Source organism: Spea bombifrons, chromosome 5, assembly GCF_027358695.1.
Source record: "Spea bombifrons isolate aSpeBom1 chromosome 5, aSpeBom1.2.pri, whole genome shotgun sequence".
NCBI classification, from domain to species: domain Eukaryota; kingdom Metazoa; phylum Chordata; class Amphibia; order Anura; family Pelobatidae; genus Spea; species Spea bombifrons.
This window is the reverse complement of record NC_071091.1, coordinates 20,000,405-20,011,832: the sequence shown is the minus strand read 5'-3', so window position 1 is coordinate 20,011,832 and position 11,428 is coordinate 20,000,405. Positions and strand designations below refer to the sequence as shown.

The 11,428-nt window shown below is 37.1% G+C and overlaps 1 protein-coding gene across 1 annotated transcript; it reads left to right on the top strand.

Moving 5' to 3' along the window:
- The first annotated feature begins 243 nt into the window (after window positions 1–243).
- On the top strand, window positions 244–4,770 carry SOSTDC1 (sclerostin domain containing 1). The gene is made up of 2 exons (XM_053466515.1): window positions 244–516; window positions 3,998–4,770. The coding sequence occupies exons 1-2, from the start codon at window positions 312–314 to the stop codon at window positions 4,429–4,431; spliced, it is 639 nt and encodes a 212-aa protein (XP_053322490.1). The 5' UTR covers window positions 244–311; the 3' UTR covers window positions 4,432–4,770.
- The last annotated feature ends 6,658 nt before the right edge of the window (window positions 4,771–11,428 follow it).

Here is an 11,428-nt window from a genome sequence, read left to right as displayed (position 1 = left end):
ATTTCTATGAGTTTTAGAAGGGCTGCTCCTGATGCCAGTGCATTATGAACATTATATGAATTCTATCCAGCCCCAGGCAGGCAGGGAGGCAGGCAGGCAGGCAGGCAGGCAGGCAGGGAGGCAGGGATCAGACTCTGGGCAGCCCTGTACTGTCTAAAGCAGGGAAGTTATTCTCCTCCCACCAGTTCCTTGACACCTGAATGCATGCCAAGCCCTCCTGGGTATATAAATGGGAGTCAGCAGCAGGCAAGTTCACAGTTACGGGCGAGAGAGGAGTAGATTTGGGCTGCGGACGCACATCAGACGCGATCATGATCGTCCCGAGACTTCAGTGCTTTGTCTTCTACTTCGCCTGCATCCTCTTTAAGAGCTGCCTGTCTTTCAAGAACGATGCCACCGAGATCCTTTACTCCCACGTGGATAAAAACACCCCGGAGAACAACGCCAACAGCAGCAGCCTCAACCAAGCCCGCAACGGGGGCCGGCACCCCGGGAACGCTGCCACGGACAGGACCGGTAAGTGTTATCACAAAGCTGACAACCACCGGAGATCGCGTGCGGTTATTAGGGATGCCGGGTGGGGATATCAATGTGGAATAATCAAAATAGAAAATAATTATTCAATGGGTGTTTAGCATTGTTTGGGGGCGATCAGTCTGGTATAATGCAGCACAGTGTATGTATATATATATATATATATATATATTTTACATAATGCACATAATGATCATATTCCAATATTAAATTAGAAGTGACATGACATATATAGCTTGACTCTGATATTTACTAAAAGGTGATCATATCAAAGCCCCTACTGCTCCCTGAGCTGCTTGCAGTTTTTTAAGGGGTAGAGGTTCCAAAAAAGAACATGCTATACTGAGATTGCTTTAATACTGCTTTTTATACCTGACCTACAGTACATTAACCAGCATATTACTTTATATACCATATTAGATTAGAAGTAACTGCATTAACCCTTGTGATCTTGCATCTATCTGTGCTGAAGTTAGCCTAGTGTGTGTGTGTGTGTGTGTGTGTGTGTGTGTGTGTATTTATGTGTATGTGTATATATATATATATATATATATATATATATATATATATATATATATATATATATATATATATATATATATATATATATATATATATATATAAGACCCTGTATATGTGAGAACATGAATAGTGGGTGGTAGATCAGAAAACACCTTGGTGATAACTGAATGTGTTAATAAGTGAACATAATACAAACCAGCATGGCCCAATCCAAGTATCCAAGTATATTTTGAATAGACATGCATATACTCTATGCAGTACAGTGTTGTGTTTAAATATTGTGATTTCTACCTATTTAACTTATTCTACAGATGCCAATTCTTTTGCCTGTTGGCATTTCTTATACACCCATCAAGCCTCTCTGCCCCACCTGCTCAGTGGGAAGGGGTAAAAATATCAGAGATGCTAAGAATGCTAATGACTGGGTTCATAACAAATAACACAGACCATTGTTCACCATCAAAGATCATGTGTAATTACTTAATTGTGTGCTGTGTTAAATAAAACCTCTACTTTTGAAACTTTTTTTTTAGCCCATCAGACATAAATATCAATATACTAAGTGTTGTGTTTGTAAAAATGTCTGATTTACAATATATAGAATTTTTTTCTTGCGTATTGAAATTATAAACTAAGGGGCATGAATAAGCTTTTCACACATCATATGCTGTAAACTACTTTTCCTAACAGTCTTAACCAGCTTAAAGAAAGGTCAGGATGCATGGAGGATATAGGTCACAACAGCTGGATGGATATAGGATACCACTTCCTGCTTAAACTCTCCCTCGCCTTGTTGAATATATATATATATATATATATATATATATATTGTATATACAATTGTGCATGAATTTGGACACTTTAAAGCATATACCATTGCACATTGCTGCGGTATCACTATATAAAACAATAAATAATAATAATAATGTACTAATTGTACTTTAGAACACAGGGGCAGCCAACCCCCTCAAGCTGTTGTAGAACTACACCTCGTATAATTCTCAGCCTGTGTCCACGAGGGGTTTGAGCCTTTTGGCTGCGCCTGAAATATTACAACTCGATTCCTTGGCAATTTATTTAACGTGATGTTCCTTGTGCTCGATACACCCTTTAACATTTTGTCCCCAAAACTGATCTTTATAAACATGGCCAACTGGGATGCCTGATATTTATGGAGGAATTATATGCATGTTTTAGTTGTTGTAAGGACCCACTTCACATCACCTGTAAATACAGGAAGGCAAGATAATGGTTATGCCTCTTCCCACTCTCACCTGTCTGTGGCACTTCAGAAATGTAAAGCGTTATCCAGACTTGAAAGACTTTGACTTAAATCCAGCATTTGTTTTCACTTCCTGGCTAAGTACTTATGAGCTGAGGCCTCTGGCTAAAGTAAACATAAGCACATTCTAATGAAATCTCCACCACCCTCGGTTTTCGCCTTCAGCATTTTACCAATTTTAGTTGTCTACACTAGAGGAGGGGGTGGAATCTGGATCAGGATGAACAGAAGTAACACTTGGCTTGATTCCCATGGCACATTAATCACATGGTATATACAAAAGTTCTGCTGTTTTGAGGAACATAAGGGGTCCTCATAAACTCAGCGATGCCAGATTGGCAAGTGAAGAAGAGCTTAATAAAGTGCAGAAGCGCGGGTAATAATTCACACAACCTGACTATAGATTTGCAAGCAGCCACTATGTTGATCCAGGAAGAGTTTCCTTGGTGAGGCTTGACTCGTCAATTCCAGCTTCCTCAACAATGAAGAATAACAAGCATGAACCAGTTTCGGTTTTCGCTTTTGATACGATATGCGAGTAATGCAGAATGCTACAATTTTTGGTGCCTCAGTTTTTGTTTACTTTTTCAATATTGGCTATATCATTAAGATGCAGTATAGTCTTACTTTTTTTCTGTAATCATTCAAAAGTTATCACATCAGGAGATATTATCACATAAGAGATTCTGGGTGCGCTTCGTGGCTTTTGCATCTTGTGGTGGCGCTTCTTTATAGATGATTTTTCTTTGGCAGGCACCTTGTGCTCATAAAATACATAATATATTAGCATCCCACACAATGTAAAGCACACTGAGCTTAGAGGACTTAAACAAAAAAAAGTTGTTTTCCTGCTGAATGGGACAGGAAGGAAGGCACTACATTATATATTTTTCCTGTGTAATTAGTGGCACTTTCCTTTAAGCATATGGTTGTGTCTGAGATTCCATGCGGAAATAATTAAGACAAGATTTTGGAGGGTGTGTTGGATTTCCTTTGTTAATTTTGACATGTAGAGTTCATAAAATCTTCAACAGAACCAAAAAAGAAACAAAAAATGTTACAGTTAATACATTTGTAGTAAATTGTGTTAAGGCTATACTATAATAATTTAATAAAATACTACTATAATAAAAGACACTCATAGAAATTGTATAGTTACATGAAGGTGACACATTATACAATTATATCACCATACAGTTGACAAATTCTACCATCAGTGATATGTTGAGGAGTTAAGAAAATCTTGTAAGACTGGGCAGGCATGTAGATGCTCAATGAGGTTTTAGCAATGCCGTAAGGTATATCTGTGCCCAGTTAGGTGTTAGTGGGAAGAACGTGACCCAGGGGCTAATAAGAACTAAAGTTGACTAAGTGCAACCTCTCCCACGTGGCCGGCATGTGCCATGTTTCGTCTGGCTTTCCTAAATGTACATTTTCTATAGGAAGTAATGCCCAGTACAGCAGACTTGAAGGCCACCTGACCCTAAAGTAAGGCGACATCTATAGGAATATTTCACATGAAAAATCAACCTACATCTTCCAAAAATAGAGTTTGAGGATTTTGTACAGTGTTGGCTATTACTTTTATTTATTTTTTTTACATTGCTCTGGATATTTTTTATAATTATTCATTTTGTCATTTTGTTCTTCTCTTTGAAGGTCCTCATCAAGTTGGCTGCAGAGAACTTAGATCTACAAAGTATATTTCTGATGGCCAGTGCACCAGTTTAAGACCTTTAAAGGAACTGGTTTGTGCCGGAGAATGCTTACCTCTTCCAATTCTGCCCAACTGGATCGGGGGTGGCTATGGTCTCAAATACTGGAGTCGCAGAAGTTCCCAAGAGTGGAGATGTGTTAATGACAAGACCCGCACTCAACGTATCCAACTTCAGTGTGAAGATGGGACCAGCAGAACCTACAAAGTTACTGTGGTGACTTCCTGCAAATGCAAAAGATACACAAGGCAGCACAATGAATCCAACCATAACTATGACATAGCTTCTCCTGCAAAGCCCATCCACCCTCATCATCACTCACAATCAAACCGAGATAGGAAAAGACTCACCAAGATTGCCAAGCACACCGCCAGCTAGACGAAAGGATGCCAAGACTTTCAACTGAACTTTCTTCCAGTACATTGAATGTCACAGCTGACTAAGACTGCTTGTATTCTACTTTTCCTAAATGGAAATATTCACGTTGCTCAATTTTTAAAAGAGATCTTTGGCATATGGTGAACACACTCCCGTTTTCATATTGTTTTGAAGGACTGAATGTTTCCAGAAAATGTGTTTTTTTTAAAGCTATTATTCAGAGGAACTGAGGTGCTTAAATGGGTTTAAACAAATAATGTAGTACAATTGTAAGTCAAAATAATTTATAAAGTCCCAGTTTTTTTTTCCCTGAGAATTTTTATTTTATAACCATCCCTTATTCATAAAAAAATGTAACACTTTAATTGAATGTTATATACACTATATAAAAAACAATTCAACATAGAAATTGAGAATGAAAATATAATAAATATATTTATTTGTCAGTGTAATTATCCTGGAACTTCTGTGCCAGACTGAGTTTCTGCCAGTTACCACGACTCGCGATTCTGGCGCTGGAGGTGGTTTCAGAGCTTTTGAATGTTATTGTTCCTTTGTACAGTACTGCCTTCTCATGTATCAAAGTATTTTCCTACAACTTGTAAGTAGATTTACCATCTGCATTTTTGTAGATAATGTAAAATATGTAGTATTTGTGTTATATTTTTACATTGTGATATTTTATTGGCTAAAACATTTCTTTGAATGTTTATTAAAAAGCTACTTTGTGCAATCAAGAACCATACTGTTGTTTTTTTTTTAATCTCATCATGTTTTGGGGTCCTTGTACATGAAAGTATGGTGGAGCGATGGAAATACAATCTAAGCTACTCATTACATTTCATTACTGAGTTTGCCAAATGCACCTTGAATACATCACATGTAGCTAACCATAAAATAACATCTAACATACAGTGTCAATTAAAAAATAGATGTTTTTATACTGGCAGAAGAGCAGTCCTTTAAGTTATTGGACCTGCCTAAATATCTTTATTTTTTATTAAGGTCCCAATAGGATGTGTAGGTTGTTTTTTTTTTGTAAAGATGCTCAATTTATATATATATATCCATATGTTTTACCTATAAAATGCTAAAAGTGGTTAAAACTGAATTTTAGTGAATTGAGAAGAAATATGCCCTAAGGGTATGGAGATTTACACACCTGGAAACATTTAAACTGAGTAGACCTGGAGACCTTTGAAAATGTTAATCTCTATGGAGCTTCATTGCACATTACAAGTGATGAGTTACTGCTTGTTTTCACCCGATTATATGAAGCGTCTAATAAATTGTGACACGAGGGACGTAGAACAGCGAGTAAAAGTTGTAAACATTCACACCCCTTTTAATTCAATAGGTTCTTTTTGTTATATAAAACAAATGATACAGCCGTTAAATATATCCTGATATTTCAACTAATACATTCATATGGTTAATATTTCCTTTTAAAGGCAAATGCTACCTAATAGAGAAAAGAGGCAATAACATATAATTAGGGAATTCAAAGAGGTACAAGAAAAAATGCTGTAACTCTGTTTACTATGGAATAAAGATATATATATATATATATATATATATATATATATATATTTGCAATTCAGAGGGTCTTTGTTTTAAGTACCATATAAAAGGTAATTATTGTTCAGGGAGAAGACATCTCTGGTCTGCTGGCTGCATGTGTCGTGGCAAAGGTCTTTTCTGGCACTTATCAGAATCTTTTGATGATGCATCAATTTGTTTCATGGTAATAAAATATGACGAATTGCCCTGACTTTGGTGCACCAGTGTTTTATTAATTTTTTTTTATTAGCATAGAACTAATATTTAAAAATAATAAATCTGTCTTCTTTTGAAACTTTCATATTCATCTACAGAACTACAAAAAACTCCAACTCACCATCTTGTCTGTTTTTTAATGCCCTCACATATGGTGAATGTCCTTGCCCTCTGTTAAGTTGTAATGCTTCACATACTTTTTGGATAACCTCAGAGGTTCCTGTAAGGTCCCTCTTCTGGGTAGTGCTTTCCACAGCAATAATTCAACCTAAACCACTTGGGATTTTCAAAAGAACTTAAGTACTAAGGCCCAGATCAGTAGATTGAAGTAAAAACTGTCCATGTAATATTTCTTAGGCACCAAAAGGCATTTGGCAAGACCAAGAAATCGCAGTGAACAAATGAACCCCTCAAACTGGGGAGTCAGAAGGAGACAGAAAACAACACTATAGCAAACGGTGGAAAGGTGTTTGCTTTCTGTAGCACAGACGAGTAAATCAACAATCTCCCCAAATCCTGATTACGTGAATATTCACCCCTTTCTAGCTCGGCTCTCCTTCAACAATACCCAGGCTCCATCTTGCGAATATTCTAGGTCCTTATGGCTTTGCTCTTAATAGCCTCTTAAAATCCAGCCATTCCAGTGATCCTGTGTTATATGAACCAAGTCCCCCAGAATTGTATACACATTTCCCACCAGGGATCGGTTTAAACAGAGCAGTTGTTTTGATCTTCACTATAAGAATTCCTGGACATCGAGGGCATTCTGGTCTTTGTATTTCATCTTCACTTTGGTGAGCTTTGGAACCTAAAATCCACATAACGTAAACATGGCAAGCCAAGATGAAAGGCTGATATGGTACACCCTCTATATAAGTATGTGCCACTCACAATAAAACCAGGAACATTTATGTCTCGTTTTTGCACATTATCTTAAAAAATGAACTGTCACTGGCTTTATCTTGACGTTTGGTGTTTGGAATTTGGGTGTACTTCCCATTGAGAATATTAGGGAGGTGTTAAATAATGAAGTTAGCATTGCTTAATTGTAAGGGTCTGACCTAATATCACTCTCTTAAGATAAAGTTCTTGATTTATTTGGAAAAGTGATAGATATTTCCTGCAAATGCAGAAACACTGTCCAAGCCTGATATGGGTCTCTTCTCTTAATTCATTCACCACACTTTGGTTTAGCTCAGTGGTTCTCAACCTTCCTAATGCTGCGACCCTTTAATACAGTTCCTCATGTTGTGGACACCCCTAACATTAAAATTATGTAATTATATATTGTGAAATGTGTTTTCCGATGGTCTTAGGCGACCCCTGTGAAAGATGGGAAGATGGGAAGAATGTGTTTTATGCTTGTGGGACTAAGACCTAGCATACAAAATTAGTTCAGTGCGACATTTTGATATCACCCAACACCACACAACTGCTACAATGAGGTGCACCAGCCCCCTGTGTGGTCTCGTTTGTAAGCCATTTTGGCTGCTTGAAGCAGCCAATCAGATGCAAAGAAGCACTCTCACTGAAATCAACGGTAATTTAAAGCGGAAACAGCTGTCATATTCATTAAAGTGCAAATTATGGCTGGAGTTTCCCTTTGTGGGTCCAAAAATGTTTATATGGGACTTCCCCTATAAGGTGGAGAACTCTCCTCTACGTTGGTCTGCAAGGCGCATAAAACCCCAACAGGGGTTAGTTATATGCGGAATGTGGAATGTGATTGTTGTGTGTGTTTATCTGTTGCTGAAATATAATATACCTCACATTTGTTACAGTATCATTCCTGTGTGGTCTCTGTGTGTTTTGTGTGTTTGAAATTCCCGATGAATTGTAAACAAAATGTTGGCATCAACGAGGACACCTTTTTAGAGCCAGCACCTTATTATAAAACACCCTTATATTAACACAGTATTTCCCAGTAGTTCTCAAACAGAAATGAAATGCCACTGTCATAAGGAAGTATAGGATGTTACCATGTAATATAATATTTCAATAAGCTTTCAACTCTGTGATTGTGTATAACAAATACACCATGTACACCCTTTCATGGACACAGTATTCCTGATGGCATCGGCTTGTTTCAGCAGGATAATACACAACGAGTTCAAGGTGTTGACTTGGCCTCCAAATTCCCCAGATCTTAATCCAATCCAGCATCTGTGGGATGTGCTGTACAAATAGGACCGATCCTTGCAAATTACAGGACTTAAAGTATCTAGTGATAATGTCTTGGTGCCAGTTACCAAACAGTATTATCAGCTTTTATTTATATAGCGCCAACAGGTTATGCAGCTTAATACAATACATATATTCAAGGGGTATGACAAGACAAGAATTGACAGACTAAGACAAACCGATACATTAGGTGGAGAGAGCCCTGCTCGCAAGCTTACAATCTTGAGGATAACCTCCAGAGGGCTAGTGAAGTCCATGCCTTGACAGGTCAGGGCTGTTTTGGTAGCAAAAGGGGGACCTACACAATATTAGGTTGCAAAAGCAAAGCAAAAGCTTGAACAAAGCATGTTATCTTGGCTAAACCTCAGAGGAAGGGTTCTTGCCACAATGGTTGCCAGTATCATCAATGATCCTCCTTTATTGAGGGCCAGACTGGCAATGATTGGGCGGAGATGGCACTTTAGGGCTCGAGTAGAGTTTTTATTCTCACATAGCATGGGGCAGGGCATGTCCACCCGCTGGCCACACGTTACAGCACCTGATCTGGTTCTGAACAGGCACATTAGGTGAGTGTGTGGCACTGACAACCAGCACCGCACCAGGCATTTGCCCTATGTGGCTGATGGCCAGTCTGGGCCTGCCCTAACTCCTTTGTGCCTGGAAGTGATGTCAATTCTGGGCATGCAGCACAGTGAGGGAGCTACCAGCCATAAGGAACATCCAGGAGACTGTGAATTCAGTAAGTGCTTGGTGGGGGACGTGGCAAAATGGCCCTTTTTATAACTGTTTCAGGGCCTCATGTGCCTTAAACTGGCCTTGTATTCAGGCATTCATTGTACCGTAGTATAAGCGGAAGGTGTATATACCAAACATGGTTATATTAGGCAGTATTAACTATTTGCCACAAAGCAACTCGCTTAAATCACATTTTCTCTATATTATACCACTATACCTAATGGTCAATTGAAGGTGCAGTGCTGAATTCAAAACGTTTGTAACTAAATACAATATTAGAAACACTATTCCTAGTACTGTTGAATTTCCAAACCCTTTCCACAAATAATTCTTTAATCATGTAATAATCTTTCATAATTTGTCTGGCTCATTTTTCATGTAAAATATTTCACGCACAGGTTTCTGCATTTGTGCCTTCATGGGAAATAAACTACTATAAATATGTGAATTTTCAAAAATGAATAAATATACAATAATGTTTCAATGGTATTTGGAATATTACAGCTGTTTTTTTCCTTATAATCTTATTTATATCCTTGCAACAATTTATTTAATGCATTATGAGTACCCAGGTGAAGCTAATTTGCAATTTTGTAGCTTTATAATGTTAATGGGGAAAAAAGCAGAAGCAGTCGACCTTAATAAAAGATGGAAAATCAAAACATTTGATTCAAGTTACTTACAACCCAGGGAAACCTGATCCGCCAGATAGCTGTTTCAATGTTATCCACTGGTTTAGTGCAGTGCAAATGATAAGGCTGCTTTTCATTAGCAGTGAAAATCAGTTGGTCACAGGCATCACCATAACACGTACCTTATGGTTTTACATCATGCCTCCTATTTTTTACATTCAGAAGACACAAAAATGTTGCACATTAGTAAAGTTACATTAAGCTTAACTTCTAAAGTGCCAGCAGACTCTATAGTGCTATTAAAACTATAGAAGAATATAAGTCTAACACATTCAAAATGAGATGTGCCAATGGGCCAAAAACAAATTTTAAAGCAACCAATTACCTTCCGTGCCCATTCAGTTTGGACGCCAATTTGTCCTTTAATTCAGGAATTAAATTCATTGCTCGGTTCCCACATTTACTCTCACTCTCAGGTAGGGTAACCTTTTGAGGGTGTGAAAAAGTGAACTAGATTGTGAGAGACTGTTAATGAAATGAAAATTTCGAGCTTTTTGCTTCTTCTTCCTCCGCTTCCTGGGGGGCTAGGCTTGTTTTCATAGCTTTGTGCGAATGCACAATAACATGAACAAATATAAGACATACTGGTACAGAAGGAGAGGGTTGTTTTTATGCTACAATATTTTACTTTTGCTTCAAAATGGTTCTTTTCTGTAGAATTCTCTGTTGAAATGAAGAAGAACCTAGCTATATACCGCTATGTGATATGAAATTCTCTGTAAATAGAACATTCATCTGTAAATGATCAGGTGGGCAGAGATGCATAATCTTTTGTCTGGCCAAAGGGCAGAAGTAAAAGGCAGGGTCTTAGTCCCAAGGGACACATCATATAGCCGGAACACTTTAGATTTGCTTTTATCTAGTTATTGTCCGGTGTGTTAATTTTCAGGTTGTCACAGAGAAAAAAGTTTGTAATTTTAAACACAACATTCCTTAGTTTATAAATATTTGTAATTGTATCAATTGTGTTATATTTCTTTTTTTGCTTACCAGCTCTTATTATTAACATTCAGCCACCCTTAAGAAATTAACCAAAATATGTTTAGGAACTTTTACTATTATAAGTTTGTATGTTTTCTTTCTTGACATTTAATAAAGAAAGGGCTAGTAAATAAAAATAAATATGTTATTTTATTACACAAAAAAGGTGTAGTGTAATACAAAATAATACTGTGTATCTAATTTTAAATGTTATAACCAAAAAAAAAAACTTTTTTGTGTACCAAGACATTTTTTTTAAAGAATATACTGCTTACAAGAGAATTTAGGCAGGTTGAAATTTTGGGAGAACTTGTTATAAGGTCTAATACGAAGCAAACGTAACAACTGAACTAAAACACTACTAATAATAAAGTTACGATATTAACGGAATATATATATAAGCATTCTGCCAAGTGATACAGGGTCCCACACGAGCGCTAAGTATTTCCTTTAGAAAAGAGCTTCAAAATAATATATTTAACTATCATAATTATTATGTAAGTCATCACTAGGCAGTCATGAATTAATTAGGAGGCATTCATATTGTAATTGTAGAAAATCTTGAAAGAACAAATGATAAATGCATAAACAGGAATTTTGCACAGGTTCCCAGCACTATAATTTGTGGATTT